We start from the raw sequence: 22,679 nt of genomic DNA, 5'->3' as shown, positions 1-22,679 counted from the left end.
TCCAACTGTCTATTTTGTATTATATGTACTAAGGTTCTCTCTCTGTTTTAAATTTGTTTATTATAGTGTACATTTCCCAAGTTTTTTTCCTAGTGTCCCAGCAATAATAGCGACAGATTAAGTTTCTTGTTTTTTTCTTTTTATATGATAAATGGCCGCAGAAATTTCTACTGTTTATTCTCTTAGAGAGTCATTAGGTTAAGAGAAAACAACGGCAGAGAGGTTTAATCAATGGCTACTACTAGAAAATTTTCACAACATCAATTTACTTACAAACATTGGAGATATTACTTATGCCAGTGGAGAACCCAATACTTCGATCCTTAGAACCCATTATACCACCATTTTGTGATAATTTACTTCTTTTTAAGGTAAGTTCATGGGATTTATGTGCGAGGGGACAAAGAGTTAACACTAAATTTCTTATTAAGAAGGAAGCTTGTAGTTCTTTTAACACTTATACGATCTAATTTCTCTGAGTTTTCTTTAGCTTTGCACGGTGTTAAAGCAAAATTACCTCTCCTCCTATATTCTTGTACTAAAAGAGCTAGAGATGAACAGCAAATTGTGCAAAAATATTTGGGAAATATAACTAAGAAATATAAGGATCCGGTCAATATACTATGTAAGGTGAAATTAGCAGATGTGCCAATAGAAAAATTACTAGAGCGTTCACTAGAGGTCCTAAAACGTTTACAGACAGAATATTATTTTCTTTTAGATTTCGATATTACACAGGATTTTACAGGTATTTTTATTAAGAGAGAAACGGAACAGTATCTTATTGCTAATTTTCATTTTAGAATGGAAGGCTATTCTGTAACTAATTTCGAGGACAAGCCTATTGACACTATTTGTAACAACGATGATTCCATGGGTTTAGATGGATTTTTTCCATTCTTCCAATAAAATTTACGACAAATTTATTTGCCAGATTACTTCTCCAGGCGTATCTAAAATTTTTGGTAACCATTTAATTGATTTTGTTCATTGTCCAGACAAGTGTTTACAGGATACTTTCGAGAGTAACTTGGCACAACAAAATGAAATCACGAGATTGGAAGCGACTATATTTAACTATTCCACTGAAGATTGGATAAATTCTAATAAATGGGATGCGATACAAGACTGTTTAGACCTAATGTTACACACCAAAGAATATTTTACAGATGGTCCATTTTATAAAGACCCGATTTCTGGGATGTAGATAAGGCTAACGGATACTTTACAGAACAGTTGTTTAGTAGTTAATAAGACACAACAGCTTTTAAGTTTGGTTACTGGAGTAATTTACATACTGTAAAGTTAAAACGCTTCCAATTAATGTTTCCGGATAAAAGAGAAGGTAGAGAGAAGTAAATAATGTTCGTACTTTCTGCTTTTAGTTTAAATGCATTGCCTATTAACTATATTGCTATAGAGGAGTGTAAGGAGAATCGAAATTGTATCCAGCAGAAGTGTTATTTAAAGACGGGAATACATACTTTACTAAGACAAATTTTCTCTTTTCTACTATTTCCAAAAGTATTAATCTTGCCGCTCTTTGTCTAGTGGGAACGAGTAATGTTCTTCCTTATGTGTTTCCAAAAAGGATTAGCATTACCAACCGTTTGTATCCATTTACTGTTCGGGAAATATCTCCACCTAATAAGGTATATTTGCAGTATATTAAGAAGAGAATGCAAGAATAGGAAGAGCTAAAAATACAACAGATGCATGTAGAATATCGAGATTTAAATAAGAAAGCCGTAGAAGAAAGAAAGAGTAGATATCTAGAATTATTAGTTGTTATTAAAGACAGGGAACAGCAAGAAGAAGAGCTAAAGAATTTGTTTTCTAATTTTTGGAGCGAACTTGATATTGAGTTGACTTATTTTATGTTTGCTTTTACTGTTAGAGAGATTAAGTCTTTTAAATATGTAGGTGCATTGGTGGCTAAGAAAAACCATAAAGAAAATAAGCTTGTTTGTTATTTAAAAGGTGATTATAAGAGTATGTTTGTTAAGTTATATTCCAATACAGATTACCTAAAGAAAGAAGGATTTTGTTTTAAAAGCATAATGAGATTACAATTGTTTATTTCCCAAAACATATTAGTTTTGCTACTTTGGTAACAGGTGGTGTAAGTTATTTTAATGGTTATTCTTTTACATGTATTAGTAGTGTTACTGTAGACGATAACGTTTTTAAGAATATGGAGGAGTTCAATTGGAACCAGGATACTTTAAACGAGGTCGATATTCTATTAATGGGAAAAGTACAAACGAATTTTAAAGTGAGATCTTGCCAAAGATTAGATCATTTGCAGGAAGGAGAAGAATTGTTAATAGATCTATCCAATTATTAGAATATAAAGATAAAATTCGGTAAGTTTTAAAGTTTGCTCTTAAAATAAGCATAAGGAGAGTGTGATATTTATTGTTGTTTAAAATTGATTATTTGTTTATTTAATTAGAAAGTCTCGTTGATGATGTTTTTTTGCCATAATGGTTTAATCTGTATGTATTCTAAAATGAATTATTTACACTATACTTATCTACAGAAGAACATTATATTGTAATTCCTTTCTTTTGTTTTATGTGTCGTTTTAATATATTCCCAAGCCAATATTGTATTGTATTATAAAGAGTAAAATATTTACATTTTTGCTATTTATTTTTTGAAATCTATGTACTATTTTGGCTTCTCTACATTTCTCTATACTGTATCTGTTTCTAAGTCAATTTAAACGCATTCATGAATTATAACATGCAGTACGTTAGTTTTGTAAATAAGTCTTAATTTTATATATATATATTAGCAAAGAGCCGTACTATTTTATCAACATATAAAAAGGACAATAAAACAGAACAAAAATTATTAAATCTGGTTGCCGTCGAAATTGGTTACGCGCAAATTATCTTTTTACCGATTTGAATAACCAGACTTGTGCTCTATTGTTAAATGGCGTTGTTATTTTTTAATCTTTGCTCTACTATGTTGCCAGAGTCTTTTTTCACATCATAAAAAGTGCTTGTAAAAGAGAACAAGTACATCCCTGATCTTATCATGGTTGAAAATCCACTATCGGAAGGTCATGGTCGTTCTGCTATGTTCATATTCTTGCTGTTGTGTGTAATTCGAATTGTAATGTTTCTGCGCATGCGTGTTCCGGTGGTGTTCATGCCTGTAGCCTTTCTCGTGTAATCTATACAATAGGTCATAGCCGTAAAAGACTACACGTTGCGTAGTCTGCTCCGGAATCGGAAGTGGTACTGAAACATGAATCGAAACACTAATCGGAGCCGAAGAATAACTGGAACAAGAACTGGAATTGGAACAGGAACCGGAACAGTTTGCATATGCGCAATAGGTGAAAAAGTACCACAACTCTACTACCATCTTTGAGTTACTACAGATACTGAACATTACACAGAAATTCATTTAACGTACCATACAGTGATATAATGAAACATCGTCTGTCGAGGACAATCGTCGCACCAATAGATCTCTCTCCATTAGAACACCAGGTGTCATTAAAGCAGTAAAGGCAAGAATCGCTTAAAATTCGGTCCTCTAAGAAGAAACTCAGTTCCCTGCTAATAAACATTTTGGGATTATTAACAAAAAGGGTGATCAATGAATAAATGGGACTGCTGCCTATTGCAGAAGGACAGGCCAGCTTTTAAATCAGCACATGATGAGAATGTGACGTGGCAGATCAATGTTGATCCTGCAGAAGTATGCGGTTAACAAGCATTGACAAATTTTGTACACAGATGAGAAAATTTTCATAGTTGAAGAACAGCTCAATAAACATAATCATACAACCAATACTGCAACATATGAACAAGTTCCTCGAGTCCAGCGAGCCCATAATGCTGCAGTGATGGTTTGACTTAGTATGTCGTACTTGGTTCTTACTGAAGTCAATTTTTGCCCAAAAGGTGTAAAAATGGAGCCCAAAGGGTACCAGAAAGATATTCTTGACAAGATGGGGAAACCCTTTGGCACCATTTGTTCACAGTTAAGCAATGGGAGTTCCATGAGGAACAGCTCAGAATATGAAGACGACGCAGGAGTAGTTTCGTCGAAATAAAATTTCGTTCACCACCACCGAAGAAGGGTCCTCGTTCAGTCCAGAGCTTAAATGAATTTGCAAATAGATCTGGTCAGGTTAGGAGAAAAGGGTGTGTGCTGAATCTTACATGACTGTGGATCACTTGAAATCTGCTATAGTGATAGCAGTTGGATATTGACATGCATGCGGTCCTTGTTGCCATTGATGATTGGCTGCGTCGTTCGCGAGCCTGTATCCAGGCACGACAATTTCAATGACTCCTGTACACATTGACTTCTTACTTATCCTTGTATATATTACACTACACATTTCTTTCTTTCCGTAATTTGTTTCATTTTTATGGGCTGCTAATCTCGAGACAGAACTTTTCACCAGACTTTGTATTTACCTACAGAAGAATAGGAAGTAGTTCTAAACGATCATATTTATTGTCTCATTACGATAACGATCTACATAGCACCAAGATTTGTGAATAAGCGGGCTTGATTCTTTGGAAGTAAAGAAATATTGAAGTTCGTGCAGGCATTCTTTCTGATGGTCTTTAAATAGAGAAAGTGAAGATTGCACAATACATAATGTTATATCATTTCACCCTAAAATTCGTGTCAGTATTTTCATGCTCATATCATAGAATAGGTGTTTACGTTTCTTTTCGCTATATACTTAGCACCTATAAGTACACATCAGTCAATTTGACTGATAGGTACTTTTACGTTGTGATATTGGCAAAACTGGCTGATTTTGGCGCTCGTCGTTCACAATACCTTCCTCTCTCCCTTATCCCTATCACCACGCAGAATATCGCAAAATAATGCTACTCCATAGGTTGTATGGGCGACTGGTGATCGATTCCAGAAAAGGAACATATGTGAGAAATGCCCACCAGGAAGTAATAGAAAATGTATCAAAATAGCACACATGCATCAAGTGCAATCTCGCAATATGTGGATAATGTCAGAGAAGAATTGACATACTGTGTTGAAGAATGTGTGTGAGTGTGAGCAAAGAAACTGAGGGAGTTTGTGAACCTTATCTTACACCAGTATATAATATGTTAATTTTTGATAATTTTCAATACTAACAAGTTTCTGCATTTGTAAATATTTCGAAATTGTAATACATTATTATCAGTCAGGTCTAATAATCTTTGTTTGTTAATTTAAATGTTCTTTAACCTTTCTGTTGCTTTACGATGTGTTTAAATAGTACAATAGGTAAAAAAAACATTAAAAATGCTTACACGGTCAACATGATCGCATGTGTACCTTTACATTATAATGAACTTGTGTTCCTATAGGTGTTAGATTCTCACACTATTTTTCCTTATATATCTATAGAAACATATACGTAAGTTACATACATTTTAATAATAAACTGGCATTTTGGAAAACAGATACTTGCACACGAAGCTTATGAAATCCCAACTGATGGTGCTCATTCCACTGGAATACCTTTGATCAGTCAACCCAAACTGATTGAAGCTGAAGTTCTCGTGACTAATGAGGTAGCTGATGAGAATGTGAGAACTCTTGAGATCGATTCTAGAGGATGCAAGTTTCCTGATGAAACAGACGGATTATGGGCCTTCGAATACTACAGCTATACAGCATGTCTCTGGCAATGTAAAGTTGAGAGAAGTATGGAACTCTGCAATTGCACTGACACCGTTGTGGGAGAAAACAAAGGTAAACCAAAAGTGGCGGATCTAGCCCGGGGCCGGGAGTCCTAGGCCCCTCTTTTCTGAGTGACAAAAATAATTTAAGCTAATATTTAAATATTTTTTAAAACTCATGATATATCTGTCATAGTCTGAGTTCTAGCTGGACCCCTGGTTTTTAACTTCTAGATCCGCCTCTGTAATTCAACTTACTACACATAATTTAGAACTGCATGCAGGAGCGACACAGCCTCTACATTGTTTGGTAACCTCCCTATTGATTTCGCCTCACATCAAAATAAGGAAAAAGAGTTCATATGGACCCGTGGCCAAAAGTGCATAGTTCCAGAGTTAGGACTATCCAAAACCGTGGGAAAATTACCTTTGAAGGGGAATATCTTCAAAAGTATTAGCTATAAAACTGAGGCGGTCTATTATTTTTTCAGACTTGTACTCTGCTCTGTGCTTATATTTTACTGCGCTACAAGCATATGAGTATTATGAAGCCCCATTCACCAAAAATGTATGGATCCCAATCGTTCGCTCCCGGCACAAGGGAGTCCCACACAGGAAGTGGAGGGTCCCGGATATTCCGTTAGTACAGATGGATCCGATTCATGACAGATGGAACAATATCCTACCAAGTAAAAAAAGGCGTTGACACACCAACAATGTTTTGAACAAAATATATAATGGCGGAGGATTTTTTGGTGTGTTGTCGTGGTTGCATAAATACAGTAGAGACTAAATGTGGTGGATAAAAAGAAATTAAATGAAACCATTACTCTGCAGGTTCATGAACCACAATCATGATCTTGTGCTAAAGGAGATAAATACGTAATGATACGTAACACGTAATGATTTTGGAAGAATTTATCCAATAAGAATTTACGAAAAAACGGAAATTTCCCAGCAAGAAAGGAAAATTAGAACAATAGATACAATGTTTTTCATCATAAACTCACTTGGTATAAAGTGGGATTCCCGTGCCATAAGATGCACACTATCACTGAGCTACGAGGTACCCCTTTTGCCACACCCATGTAGCGAACAGTATGACAACTGATGACACATGTAAGCAACAATAGTGGCTATATAACAAAAAGAGAGAAAAGTCGTTTAAAGACGCAAGATATCTCGAAAACAGTTGTAACTTACCCTCGCAGGTTTGCTTGAAACAAATTAACATTTCATGTTGTCTCTTAGTCTAAAGGAGGCGGACGATTAAATAAATATGAAAAGAGGTTGAAAATATGCTGGACAATGGGAGAACCATAAGCCAACTCATGAACACTTCTAGAAATACACCTGTTCATTGCGATGACCAATATAAAAAAAAATGAATATGTGGGTCACGTTGTAAGTAGTAATAGGTGATAGGACACATGGTATTGCCAGGCAGTCACAATGGTGAGAATGTCCTTAAATGGATCACGAGTATATGAACATGTCTGGGAGCAATAACACGATTTCCATTCAAAGTAATCCCCCTCCTTTAACTCCTCCTTCTCTCTTTCGTGTATTAACATATGAGGTTATAATAGGTACAGCGAGAACAAATGAACATAAATTGAAAACTCGTTGTTTAGAGGTGACTCACATTGACCACATATGTATATAGGCCGTGACATAGCGGGTCTAAAGTCAGGGATCGGAATCTTCGAAAGAGGTGATATTCAAATCGGAAGAGGTATAAATCAACCATTTCCAGTTTTAACATTTCTCGCTATAGAGCAAAAACAGTAATAGATAGCGAGAAGCGGTTTCCTCCAATCGATTGAGCGTCCAATAGTACAGTTCATCTCAAACCTTAACTCTACAAAATCGGAAATCATAGAAATTCACTACAGCTTCTGGTTTCAATGTTGATCCACATAGTGCATAAACGATAAGAGATAGCGAGAAACGCTTTCTAGAATCAATTTAGCATTTTACGAATAGGTACCATATTCTCTCTTAACCCTCTACTCACAGCGGAAGTGGCAACAATCAAGCATTTCCTGTTTTAAAGTTGATCTCTATAGATTATAAATGGTAATAAAGGCGAGTACTAGTTCTGTGCAATCAATTACGCGTTCCAAGAATAAATTCCATCTTTAATCTAATCTCTGTACTAAAAGTGAAACAAGTTGAAACTTACTTCTACCAGTTACCGGTTTCAATATCAATTGAGAAAATATCCCATTGTAAAATCAAGCTTCTTCAACAAGATGAAATTCCCCGCAGTTTCAACTATGTTTAATTCCGAAGTTTTGGTACTTGATTTTGTACCTTTTTCGGATGGACATTTACAGCAGTAAGACCATATCAATCCAAACTAATCAGTACCAGAATTGACGTTCTCCATGAACCAATGAGAGCACGATGCGCTTTTGCCAAGTCTGTGAACAGAAATTAGCTTTCCGCGAGCAAATATTGCGATATGTTAAGGAGATTCTTCTTTCACTAGAAGCACAGAACATGACTGCTCAAGTGTATCAACATCATTGTGTTTGCAACGTTGCTATAAACGAATTAATTGACATTAGAACAGCTTAACCAAAGTCAAACGTCAATTCGACTTTTGCACACAATGATAGTTCTACTGTTTAACGTAAGATTCAAATCAAATGAATTTCCACCTTATTTTATTTTCTTATCTATTTGAAGATATGTGATTAATAACGTTGAAATCAGGCGTGTTATTGTTACTGCTGTTATCCTAGATGCCCTATATACAATGATAGGTATGTTATTGTTTTCTTCTTTTTTAGTGTACATTAAAAGATTTTACAAATCTATTCTACATATTTACATTCACACATAATATAAATTTCACAAATTCTATTTGATCTAAATACAAATGTTGATGTTTCAAATCATTACTACTATCTACATGCAGTTATAGCATCCACCGTGGTAGCTCAAAGCACCTTCTTGTTCAACTTCAGATCATGTTCATTTGTAATACTATACGACACCACATTCTTAGATTTTCTTGAACTTCTCCCATAACGATCATTCAAAAATCGTTATACAGATTTCAGCCAAAAATGGTCAAATATATACCATGAAAATAAAATCACATAATAATTATATTTTTAACGAAAAGTTTTCGAAATTTGTTTGTGTAGATAGTAGTGTCTAGTACATTAGTCAATACACTGTTCCAATTAAAAATGAATAGCTCATTATCATTCATTAAAATTGTATATATATATATATATATATATATATATATATATATATATATATATATATATATATATATATATATAGCCTATATCTAACATCTAATAACATGTAGATTTATTGTGAGACTGTTAAAAATAATACAACATTTTAAGTTAATAACAACTGCATTTCTAAATTTTCATATATATTTAACTTTTGGATATAACTTCTAGAAATATAGTTACAGTATATTCATATTATTTGTTACATTATCTATGTACTCGTATACTTCTAGTTTAACATTCTCTCTCTTTTCAGAGAATCAGAAATTATGTGATGACAAAGGAATGGAATGTATAGAACGTAATAAAGGTTTGTAGTCATATACTGTATAACATTTAATATCCCTACAAAAGAAATTTTAACTATAATTATACTGATTTATCACAGAGAGATACCAAACAATATTAACAATCAGAGTAAGGGTAGTAAATTCTTACAAAAATAAATATACACGGATAGAAATCGTGTCTATTGGTTTGCTGGAGGGAGTTATACACGGGCAACATAAAATTTCTTCTTAAACGACTCTGAATCATTCGTTGTACATACCCAACTCTCTTTATGGGAAGGATCTCTACCGGCGTAAAACACGTCCCCATTCCAGCTGTGATTGTGTGATTGACTTTGGCATAGAAATATATCCCGACCAGCGAACAAATGCAGATGGCTGGTATTGTAACTAAAATATAGGTAACAGTGGTACCAACCAAGGATGTTATAAAATAGAGGATCTGCCCATAAAACAAAATCGTGAAGCCATACGTCACAGCTTCGTCACACCCACTCTGCCTGCTCCGCGCTACTAAGATCGCAATGCTTCGAGCCAACAATCATGGCGGAAACGAGAGTAGCCAATCAGATGAAGCTCGGTTGTTTCTTGGCTTCATTGAGTTCATAGGGTGAAGATACGTATGGCAGATCCTCTATTTTATAACATTCTTGGTACCAAGCGATAGACTTGTAATTAATCTATCACAGTTCTTATTGTCCTGTTCATAACAAATACTTCACAAATATGGTCAAGTTACGATAAATACAAGTCCAAAAATTTCAGAAATTATTTCCAGATCATCTTAAGTCCCCATCAAAAATATGTATATATTCTCGATATTCATTTCGTAATAAATTGCGAATAAATTGACCTCAGTGTTGTAGAAAGAATCATATTCTGCTACGGCAAGGAAAACTGAATTAAAATTGGTCGATTTGACTCCTTTCGAAGTTATTGACGAAAGGACCGTGTAAGGTAGTGTTATATCAGTACTCGACAATATCAGTGCTGAAACAATTGGTCAGAAATCCCGATGCTGATTTTCTGCTCTGAACTGACTAAATTAATGCAAAAATAATAATAAATAACTTAAATCTGAATATCCCATACTACATCCTAATGCTAATAGAGGGAAATTCTCTCTTAAAGTCAAATGGTAATTTTCGCATATTTTGATTCGTGAACGAAAGAAGTATAGCACATAAAAAGCACAATGGGAACATTCTGTACCAGTCATCACAAACTTTTTGGCACACCAAAGCAATGCAATAACTGCTATGCAAATTATCCCAAACTAAATCGTAAATTTTATGTTGCGTTGATTCAAACCGTTACGGAAAGTCAGGATGTCCTTAGTAACATATCTTTACTCCTAATTTGTGAATATATTGTGTTGCATATACTGCTCAAATTTAATCATTCCTTTATTTTTATCGGTCGGTATTTAACTGCATCCAAAGCATTTCTGGTATGAATCAATTATGTTCCATTGTAGAAAGTTGACTATTAGTTAATACGTACCGTGCTTATTTTAATCAGCGGCCTTCCTTTAGATAAAGCATATTTTCGTGCTTCTCGCATCTGATTTGTGTCGCATCTTTCGTTTATGCTATGTACGAAGACATCGAGAGGCATCGAAGACATAATAATGTCTGAAATAAGAAGTCAAATTGAGATGAATACAACACGCATTAATTAAGACTGTAATTGTCCTTTCAATGAATATCAATAATAGAAAAACTTTAAACTGATACATAGAAAAACTTCAGATAAAATTACATAACCGAACAATAAAGAGTTAAGAATTGAAACTAAGTAATATTTGGTATACATTGGAGGCCACAGTGGCTCAATAGAGCGTTCACATTTGGTCTATGGGGTCCCCGGTTCGATCCCACATCTCACCAAGTGAACTTTGTAGTGGACAAACATGGTTCTCGGGTTCTCCCCTTTCCACCCACTTTCTTCGTTCCACCACTTTATTCATTTTTAATCATCACCGGCTTCTTTAGCCTAGCCGGCATAAACGTGGCACGTAAACCTCAAAGATTTGGTATATCAGCTTGAAAGCAACTATTTATCATGACATATTATGTTTAACAGGTGAATTCTAAAGTTTGTTTAATTAAATTAACTTTAAAAACTAACAGAAACGGTTATAGTTTCTGAATACATTAGCAAGGCTTATTTAAAACCATATAAAGTACCAATAAAACATCTCAAGTCATCTGAATGATTGTCCTTTTTCCTGCGAGAAATAATGTACTCACAAAGACTTTAAGAAAGAACTTAATTGCAAAATATGTTCAGCAGTAGATAAAACATTATATCAACTATTTTCTTTTAACATAGTTGACGTGGTATGTATTTTCTTGTTGGCTGCTAATACTTTACATTACTCACCAGTGTAATAGCGGTAGATTTAGTTAGTGACCCTGTAATTGATTGTGATTTTTATAAAATAGAATCAGTTCGTATCGATTTTAAATAAATTGATGTAATGTATTGATCTTTGATTTTACAGGAAAACTAAAATTCATAACCACACATTCGACCAAAACTGAAGGTCTTAAGTGCAATTGCTACAGAAACTGTCTTCAAGAGAGTTTCATGTTTGTGACATTTAAAGGGTAGGTTATCTTATTCGATATGTTTCTGACCTAATTTAACGACTTCTACAACTACAACCAGTGCTTTGTTAGAGGGGTCTACGGGTGCACGAGCCGACTAGAAGTTACATTTGTCTCTAAACTGATTTTGATTACTAATTTAACATTTGTTCTTTTAAATATATAATAACAATTATTATTATCATTATACAGTACAATTCATTAGAAGCGTTTAGAGGTAAGGAACACTAGTCTCAATAGTTCCTGTGTTTACTGTACAAAGGTGTAGCTTCGGAGAATAATACGTGTAACATCAATTAACATCTACATTCATCCTATCTACTTTTATTTGATCCCTTCCTGAAAACATATCGAGCCCCACCAAATGCAAACTATCTGTCACCTGAAAGGAATGGTGTTGTGGTGAAGTAGTGAAGATATTTATTCTTTAAGAATTAATTTCAGCTAAGAAGTTCAGAGCTATAGCGCATGGAACCTGCATAATCATATCAATGAACAGCTAAGTATATGTGTAAGATATGTTAAACTAGAGGAACATTCTTTAAAATTTGTAAAACTTACAATCCTGCAATATCAAAAGCTTTTGTAAATGCCTTGCGGGATTCAGGAGTAAAGACGGAAAGGTTATGTGTGGGTCAGGCTTATTGCGGTGTAAAAGTTATGAATGGGCATATTTCAAAAACTCAAATTATTTTCAAAGAAGAATATCCTTATACGGATATACACATTATTACGACTTAACCTCTTTCTGCATGACTTTTTCTTTTAGCGAAAAAAAAATAGTCAGTATTGGAAATCCTCATATGGGAACTTGAAAAATGAATTAAAACTTGAATTTTAGATTTTTCACTTAATTCAGACGAGAAATAAGTAAGTGCCATATATGACACACTTACAACTCACAAAGAACATGCCAGATGATACCAAAATGTCTTATTCATACACGTCAATATCTCACACAGCACACAAAATAGTCATTTGATGCCTTTGATAAATCACAAAAAAGCTAAAGTGAAAAAAGGATATGTGCCATATATGGCATGGCATGCGGAAACGGGTTAATCTAGTATCACCTTAATCTAATGTTATTACATGCGTATTCATAAGGAAAAGCAAAGGAATTTTTAACCTTTTGCAAAGTATTCATAATTATTTTCTCTAGGTGCTTCCTCACGGGCATCTTGAAGATACTCAAATGTCACTTGATCTGAAACTTTCTCGTATATCGAGTTCTTCGTCACTCCTTTTGCCATCTCAATGTCCAGCAACCGTGTCGAAAAATGAAGTAATTCTTAATTAACTATAGTTCTTGAAGCTTTATAGGAAGCAGCAGTCTCCCTATGACGCTAAGAGTACATAAATTCATCTCACATCTCTACACAACATCGCATAATTGTTTGTCTTTATACACAATTTTACACATTTTTGAAACCACGGACAGACTGAATGCATTTCTGTAAGGTGAGAAAATTACTCTAGCAGACCACATGCATTCAACATCTCAGTAGAAAAAGCAGTACAGGATACAAAAAAGGAAGAATCATCACTAAGTCTTTTCCAGAAGATATTTAAATGTGCTCAAAAAACAACATTGATTAAGAGTCTAACAATGTAAGAAAAAAATTAAATTCGCAAGCAATAAACTGAACAATTTTGTAATTACTGCCAAGATCTCATCCCAACATCGGAAGTTCTCGGGTTAATATTGTTTTTCCTTTGTTAGAGGCCACTTAAAGAAGCTTGGGAAGCGCTTTAGTGATGAAGACAAAATTATTTTGCGATGATTTATTTCTCAAATCTATATTTTCTCAAAGCAAAGGTTAATTTCAAATCGCATTGACGCTACCAATCTCTCATGTGTGTGCAAACTATCCTTAGTGTTCAAAAAGATTAAAATCGTATCCGCGCAATAGATCAAAACAAGACAGAACATCTGCTCTGGCTGTTTTCTAATTGAACATTTGGGTCAAATAAACGAAAACAAGGCAACATAATTTATTTTTTGAGAAACAAACCATCTAAGAAAGTGTGTTAGTTATGTTTTGACGTTTACATTGTGAGATGAAATAATTTCAAATTGAATCCAGCTGCAAAATTGATATTCCCACTGACGAAACACGAGGTGCTGTCGGTAGGTATCATTAAACAATTTAGCATGTGCATTTTTATGTAAAATAACGTAAGCCACTATTTTATAAATTTGAATTTCTTCAGAAATTAGAAATATTCATGATATGTCAAAAGTGACTATAAGTATCTTATTTGATTCAGGACCACATACCGAACGAATATGAGGGTTTATGGCAGTGAAAGTGTCATGAGAGGACGCATGTGTAAAGCACAAAAAACTTTTGGACAGGACAAACATTATGTTATTTTTCCGAAAGAACGACTATCGAGAACTTGATTAGTAGTATTGTCTGTAGCCCCCTAATGTAAAAGTTTTAAAGAACTATCAAGCTTATCTTATTGTATAAATATCTATTTTGATTAATAATCACGACTGATTACTAATGTATCAAATAACCTATATGATATTTTACATTTCTCATGTTATATTTTTGTGTTGGTATATCGACGCATCAAAATAGGATCACTCTTTTCGGAAGGTTTCATGTTAAAATCACAATTCTCTTTGTTATTTTATTTCTTCAGAACGGAAAATAGTTAAATAGATATGAGTACTTGTGAACAGTTATTTTTTCATATCCGGAAAATATCCGGCTTTTTAAATAAATTCAATAAGGTGTTTCATTGTGTAATAAGATTTGTCAGTTCTTATGTATACAGTATATTATATAAAGTGTTAGTATTTCATACTTCGCCTTGGTTGGAATTAATGACTTTTAAGGAGCGCGACATAATATGAACGAATATTATATTAAACCGATCAAATACAATATAAATAAGTATAGGTTTTAGACTTTCAAGATATTTATGCAAATCAACGGGTCAGAAGTTTATACTTTCCCTCCCACCACTACAAAATGAAAGAAAGCCTACGTCATTGACTACAACGAAAAAACAATATCATAATATTAAAGGACTAAAATCAAATTTAGTATACGTTATTATTCGAGATTCCTTCACATTGATTTCCATGACTTTTTCAGAATTTTTACGGGTAAGTAATAAATTTTCCCTGACCCACGATACCTCGGAAACTACCGTTTATGACTATGTTAAGTAAAAATCACTTTTTTAAAAATCTGCTTCCACCATTATATAGATGTCCAACTTTCTCCTTTTGATTTTTCAAATATATTATAAGCTTACTTTCTTACTGTAAATACTTGGGTAAACTTCCTGCATTTGAAATACAATAAAACAATAGCAGCAAACAATAATTACACTAACGATATCTTTAATATCTCGGCATTCTACGCTCATAAACAAATTAAATTATATTCCAAGTATAGTAATAATATATAATAATAGAAGTATTAAATACATAAGCCAACTTAACGTTGCATATTCAATTTTCCTTATAAATACTAATTATTGCTAACACAAAGTAAAAGCAAAAAAATCCCTGACTCTTCCCTGATTTCATATAATCTATTTATCAAACTTCGCTGTTTCTTGCCATATTTTAAACCATTTTCATGACTTTTGTTTTAGTATTACTCTTGGTTAATGCTAATTATAATGTTAAATTTTCGGTTTTTGAACTGAATGAAGATATTTAGATTTCATATTTTCATTTCCAGTTCTGGAAGCGCAGAAGTGGGTGAATATTACCAAGTGAATGTCAATTTCAGGCTTTCAAAGCTCAGACGTAGGGTAAGAGTTGTCCACGGATTACTCGATATAGTAGGTAAGATAATTAACCAACTTGATAATGTAGTGACATAGTATAGCTTGAAGGACTGAATCTGGAAACCACAACTGCAATGTTAGATATTTTAAATAACATTGTTAATATACTGTAAAATTGATGAAAAATAAAATTATGCGCCTAGAGCAGCGTTTCCCAACCTTTTTCAACTTGCGGCACACTACGGGTGTAACTTGAATTCTCGCGGCACACTCATAGATATTATTATTATTATTATTATTATTATTATTATTATTATTATTATTTGTAAATAGAAAATACCATCGTATTTTTTCTGTGATTACTGACCTCCTCACAGAGAAGAAAGCTCGAACACTGGTTTTCTCCCATCGTAAATCATTATGCTTATTTTTCATTCTAATCAAATATAGAAAACAATTCCAATGAAATATATTACTCAGGGTTTTAAAATACACTTTCTTTTTCGAAGACTGTATCCAACCTTTCACTAAGAAGGAAGATCACTAAATAACGAACGAACAAACCCCAGTAATTTGTATGTGTTTGCTTTGTCGAAAGGATAAAATGAGATTTTAAAATTTCAAGTTACGAAATAACCTGTAACAATAAAGAAGTAATAATGGTCATAACAATGACAATAAATACTTTTTGCAACATTAAAAATGTACAGATAAGTAACACAGTGAAATTTTAAATTTATTAACATGGTTAATATATGTTACATTTTTAAATATTAATAAAATTCTGTTTTCGAAATTCAATCTATGTAGTAGTAATATATGTACAATAATATATTACAATTACAGTATTTTTTTTCATTGTAGAGGTTCATAGTAATGTGAAATACAAATACACATTTTTCCTGTCTTGAAATTTGGTTGTATATAATTAATAATTCGTTTCCATTTCCTCGCGGCACACCGGTTGGGAAACGCTGGCCTAGAGTCTAACCTACATAAGCCTGCAAATATTTTTGTTTATGAATGTAAGTTCTTTCCTTGGAAGCCAGAGTCGGATGAGTACCCAAAACAAGAAATGGTATATGTATCTTTTTCTGTATGCATTCTACTGGTGTGATTTCATAAACAATTTGCAACCACTGTGGGTAAATGGTAGAGCGTTCATATGTGGTGTGTGGGGTCCTTGATTCAATCCAAGCTCGTACTACGTTAGCTTTCTGGTGAGAAAACACATTCACTTGTATTTTTTTCCGGATTATGTTTCCTCTCACTTTCTTTATTTCATAATTTTATTCGTTATCATTATAACCGTCTCTCTCAACCTCGAAGTTTAGTCTGCCACGCTAAACTATAAAACATAATGAATAACATGTCAAGGTCGAGTGTTATTAGAAGAGAATTGTATATTCCATTAATTGAGCCTGGTGTCGTCCCCTTATATATTAAGTTAGGGATAATAAAACAAGTTATCAAATAGTTAGAAAAATATAGACGTACTTGTTTCCAATATTTGTCGATAGTTCAAACATTTCTCTTGTTGTCTAATACAAAGAATAAGCAAGACTTTGGTGATGATTCACATAAACCATATCAGCTAATATACCCCCAAAATCTTCGACATTTTTGGAATTGGGTACGGTTTGGGATTTGGCCTCCTTAGGAACAAAATGTACGTTATGGTTTGTCAGTCAGTCGAGTGTTTTCTGCGAGGCTGCTCGCAAGGTCGAGTCAAATGCGGATTTTCTCACCTTACTGATAGCCCGTGATGAGTGGAACTATTTTTTACAAACAATTATTTATGTACGATTCGACAATGACAGCTGGGTTCTCAAAGGATCTAATGTCAGATTCTGAGGCAGTTTTTGAGGAAATAGCAATGCAGACGAAGACACGTTTTCGAATTTTTCCATAAGTTTAAGTCTAATGTCATCTTATGCCGACACAATGTAAAATACGAGTTTCCCTTGGTATGTTATGTCCTGTACAACCAAAATATTTTTGTCGTATCATTTTTCATAAGGTGCTGTCGCAATTTAAGGCAATTTTTAGGCATTTGTTCGAATTCTTTTTCACTTTACTTAGAAGCTTCTTGTCACTTAGGAAATTGGAGACTCATATCTTTTAGATTGTACCTTAATAGCCTTGGATAATCCAAAACTTATTTGTCAAACTCCTTTGGGTAAGGTCGACCTTGTTCTTATTGATTTTATTCAAGTTAACGTAACTCCTGCTTACAACATTTCCGTCGACGACCTTCTCTGAATTTGTTTTCCACCTTCAGACCTTTCGCATAGCGGTTGATGATAAAATAAATGATTCTGCATAAATAATGTTCCTTCTGAAAATATTTACCATATGCACTTTCTTCATAGATTCAAGAAAGTCACATATATGCTGCCGAAACCGTATTGTTTTAGACTTAACTAACAAGGGACATCACCCAAATGCCCTGTTTCGATTTCAATGAAATATTTGTTTCATTATTTGTGATGACAGAAACTTTTGCCATGGTTCATGTTCTCTATTTTTTTAATAATTTTTAAGTGTTGTGGTTATTAGAGATTACTGCAGAAGTCTCTTACTACCCTTTGTAAACGGAGTGTTAATGAAAAAAAAAGTAAAGAACAGCCATGTGGATACATATGAGGCCTAGGGAGAAGTCGTATGGTAGATATGACCTTGACGGCAGCCATCTTGAAATCCGACATTTTGAATTAAGGTCAAGTTTTTTAATGGAAATAGGGTAATATGATACATAATTTTGGGCTAGAATTTAATCAGGAAAACAATAGTGAAACTAGTTTTAAGATATGTACATTTGGGTAAAAGTTACAGGCATATTAATTGTTTATACGTACCACGTGCATAAATCCCTTACCTCAGCTTCTAACCCGCGTATTAATGATAATAAGTGGATAAAAGCTGCGGTAATACATATTAGGCCTAGAGGGAAGTGGTACGGTAAAAGTAACCTTGACGGCAGCCATCTGTGTGCCCGCCATTTTGAATGAAAGTGAAGTTTTGAAAAATGAAAACCATAGCATGTGATGCCTCATTTTAATAGCAAAGTTTCCTCGCAACTCTTAAAAAATGTAATAAATTTAGAAAACATGAACTATGGCAACAATTGCAAACTGCCAGTTGGAATCTTAAAACATGCGGTGAAAATTAGGAGTGTTGCCAATTTGAAAGATCGAATAATGGACGTTTGGTGCACATTAGAAGCAGTCCTAAATTCATACTGATTAACTATGGAACAAAAAATAAGCCTACCATTGGATTTTTAGGAAAATTTGCTATTAAAATTAGGTCTCATGCTATGGTTTTCATTTTTCAAAACTTCACTTTAATTCAAAATGGCAGATTTCAAGATAGCTGCCGTCAAGGTTATCCTTACCATACCACTTCCTACTAGGCCTAATATGTATTACCTAAGATTTTATCTACTTATTATCATTATTACAGGGCGTTTAAAAACTTATGAATGTAGTAAGTATAAGCATTAATATGCCTGTAACTTTTCCACAAATGTTCATATTTTGAAACTAACTTTATCATTATTTTCCTGATTAAATCCTAACATGAAATCATACATCATATTACCTATTCCCATTTAAAAAACTTGACCTTAATTCAAAATGGCGGATTTCAATATGGCTGATGTCAAGGTCATACCTACCATACGACTTCTCCAAGGCCTTATATGTATCTACATGGCTGTTCTTCACTTTTTTTCATTAATACTCCGTTTACAAAGGGTAGTAAGGGACTTCTGCAGGAATCTCTAATAACAACATCACAACTCTTCAAAATTATAAAAAGATAGAAAACATGCACGATGTCAAAAATTTCTGTCATCACAAATTATGCATACATGCCCTCTATCAGAAAAAAAAATCATTGAAATCGGACCCGGACACTTGGGTGATGTCTCTTGTAAGCTCATGTTTATTACAGGTCCTAAAACCTTTCAACTGTACATAAACATAGGTTTATTGTCGTCACTAAACAACAACGCCACACGTTAATCTGACCCGCATATGATGATCTAAGAAAGTACTTCATAAACTATTTACTCATCTGTTGTACAAGTACTACAATTTGAAACTCAAAACTTGCAAAAGCTGAACAGACAAATGGAAAAGAAGTACATGCCATTTATTTTGTGTAATTTTTGAAGAATTTGAATGTTTGAATTTGAGTATTATTTCATACGATGTGTTGGATTTTCATATGTTACTAATAAAACAGTGTTATTCTATCATTTTAAGTACGAATTACAAATAGCGCAACAAGATTATATGAAGGTGATGGAAAATCTGAAATGTATTACAGAATTATTAGAGAAAAGGGATTAATAAACATTCATGTGCCTTAACTAGAATATTTCGCATAGAAAGAGGACACTTATGTTACCGATTTATTTTAAAGTTCTCCTATAATTGTAGAAAGAGTTCATATATATTTAAAAGATCAACGCGCGAGGAATGTTCTCAACCTCTATGAAGGAATTTTATGTTCCTTTTGTTATTTAATAATCTAAAGAACCTATATCTAACATTACTGGCCATAGAGAAGGAATAATAATAATCTTATTTGATACTCGTATTTTTTATAGGATTAAAAGTTCAAATGCTCGTAAAATTTCACAATGTAAAACATATCCTCAAATTATGGTCAAGAAGCTATCTTTTGTTAAAATAAATTGAACTACAATCGACACCCAAGAATTATTTCTATCTTCATCTTTCGATGTATGTAAAATATGATTTTGAGGGTATCTGTTTAAGGTGTCACCACTTCTAATCTGAATCATGTATATCAGAATTATATATTTTATTAGATACTTTAAGGTTTGGGAGCCGAAATCGTTTCCACCTTTGCGGAACGGAAATCAAAATTCTTTCGCCGTCATATAAAAAAATATATACCGTGTTTAAAATTTCCGTATCTTATATTTACATGAAGTAATCGTACAAATACTATTCTTGTATGTATAAAAACATAGTAGAAAGACATTTTGGAGTTCAGATAGTGTTCTGAGTCAAATATATAGTTTTTGAGGAATGGGGGTAGTAAAGTATTTCGGTGAGTAAAGAAAGCTAGGAACCGAAATGCCTCAGCCACTATGGTGTCTATATAGAAAGAGCCTTAGTGACTGGAAAATTCTGGAAGTTTTAAAATCATAACCTTCTTCATTATTTGTATGTTCGTTTTACATTTCTCTCTTATTTTCACAGTTTCCGTCGGAAGTGTTCAAGGGTTATTTATTGGAGCGAGCTTCATGAGTGTTGCAGAAGTTATCTACTTTCTCACCATAACGCCATTGATTAAGTTCTTTAAGTAAAATCTTCAACTTTGTGAGTTTTGGATAATAGCTGCTTCATAATCATAAAGTGATACAAATTACACTATAAAACTAGGTGAAAATGAAACTTTGTTATTTTATTGTATGGATTCACCTTTACAATAATCACAGTCAAATATACTGTACAACTACTATTAACTTTTGTAGCTTTCATTTGGTACGCTTGTGGCAATGCATAAAAAACACTAGTTTATTATTAAATTGTTGATATTTGTATTTTTCTGTCCTATTCATCTGACCAGGCGATAGAGAAATACACGGGCCATTAAAATATATATGTTTCTCTTTTTTCTTACATTATTATGGGATTTGAAGGAAGTTTCAAACAATACTACATGTGTTCAGACTTACGCTCTTCTGTACGTTCTTTATATTTTTCCTTCATTTCCGGTACTTACAAGTACTTTTTTTCAACGTCCGGTGGACCATGGTTTCCCATTCTTCTCTGGTGATTTGAGCTACTTGTTTGTATTTTTTTATTTTCTATACCTGCTTTCTGCAGATTTGTTGTATTTGGTATTCGAAATGCTATTAGCGTATCGGTTTTGTTCTTTTTCATTGTATTGTGATGTCTTGCCCGTTATGATGTACTTCTTTCTTTGTCGGTTACCATTGTTTTGTCGCAGTATAGTTTGTGTGTACCTGTTTCCTTTGTATGATTTCTCTTTGATTTGTAATATGTAATGCTCTGATTTCTACCACATGTATTTTTATCCTGGTGTTTTTTAACATGCCTAAATAAATATAAACACTTCTGAGTGTTGTGAACACGAAAATATGGTTTTTACTGGTCATTTGAATGCGTATGTGAATCATATTTTAGCTTGAGGTCGTATTTTATCCTGAAGTGATATAAAGGCATAGTTTGGTCATATTTTTGGTGAATTTCACATATTGTAAAGAAATATATTTGCCAGCATTGACAACGAGGATGTTTGGTCTTGTGTAACAAAGTTTGAAGGAATCAATTTAGGGAGTGAATGTGGTTGATCTGGCGAAACTTCAATCACTTTGAGAAAAAGAAGTTGATATCTCTGCCTCTCTCTTTGTCCTCTCCTACAAAGAACCTGAAGTCCAATTTCTTTGTTGCATATTGGTGGATTGCATATTGGTTCATATTGGTGGATGTTGCATATTGATGGTGAATATTTCCATCCACATTCTAAGGAGGCTTTAATTACCTTGGATATACAAGTAATGTTGTGAAAATACTTGTAATACTTGTTCAGTAAGATCGATCATAGATCGCTAATGAACATCTTCTGAAATAATCACTGACACTTATCATAGCCGTCTTTTTTCTCCTTTATACTGAACGTATGAACATCTTTGGAATATGAGGAACATTCGAGAAACTTTGGATGGGTCTTTGTTATAGTACTTGACATTACTGAGTTTCAAGATGCCTAAAGTCAAGTGCTCTGGTACTATGAAGTTGCGTACTTTCAAAAGAAGCGTCATTTCAGTATATGCTTCGTGGACTGCTGCTATTGTTGCACTGTATGGCTTCGAATTTTCTTCTCTTCCATAGGAGTACTTTTTTAATATTTGCACGTACCTGTAATGTAAATTTCAGATATTGATTAATCCTCGCTCTCCTTCCTCTCTTTGCACTGGTACTTTTTCTATAGCTACTTGTGGGTGTAGTGTTCTGTTCTTTGTTAATGTTGTTGTGGGCTTTCATTATAGTTCGGGCAATCCGCTCTCTGTCCATTCTA

The 22,679-nt window shown here is 33.5% G+C and overlaps 1 protein-coding gene across 2 annotated transcripts in view; it reads left to right on the top strand.

The window, feature by feature from the left end:
- Positions 1-21,055, top strand: part of LOC145666691 (uncharacterized) — an 84,812-nt gene extending 63,757 nt beyond the window's left edge. For both annotated transcript variants that reach the window (XM_081734181.1, XM_081734190.1), the window contains 5 exons: positions 5,454-5,745; positions 9,189-9,242; positions 11,729-11,834; positions 15,545-15,651; positions 20,834-21,055. In XM_081734181.1, the coding sequence (XP_081590307.1) occupies positions 5,454-5,745; positions 9,189-9,242; positions 11,729-11,834; positions 15,545-15,651; positions 20,834-20,940 (666 nt within the window). In that variant the 3' untranslated portion in view covers positions 20,941-21,055. The remainder of the gene's footprint in view (positions 1-5,453; positions 5,746-9,188; positions 9,243-11,728; positions 11,835-15,544; positions 15,652-20,833) is intronic.
- Positions 21,056-22,679: the final 1,624 nt, after the last annotated feature.

This window comes from Thermobia domestica, chromosome 1, assembly GCF_964235325.1.
Source record: "Thermobia domestica chromosome 1, izTheDome1.hap1.1, whole genome shotgun sequence".
NCBI classification, from domain to species: Eukaryota; Metazoa; Arthropoda; class Insecta; order Zygentoma; family Lepismatidae; genus Thermobia; species Thermobia domestica.
This window is presented reverse-complemented; position numbering and strand designations above follow the sequence as displayed.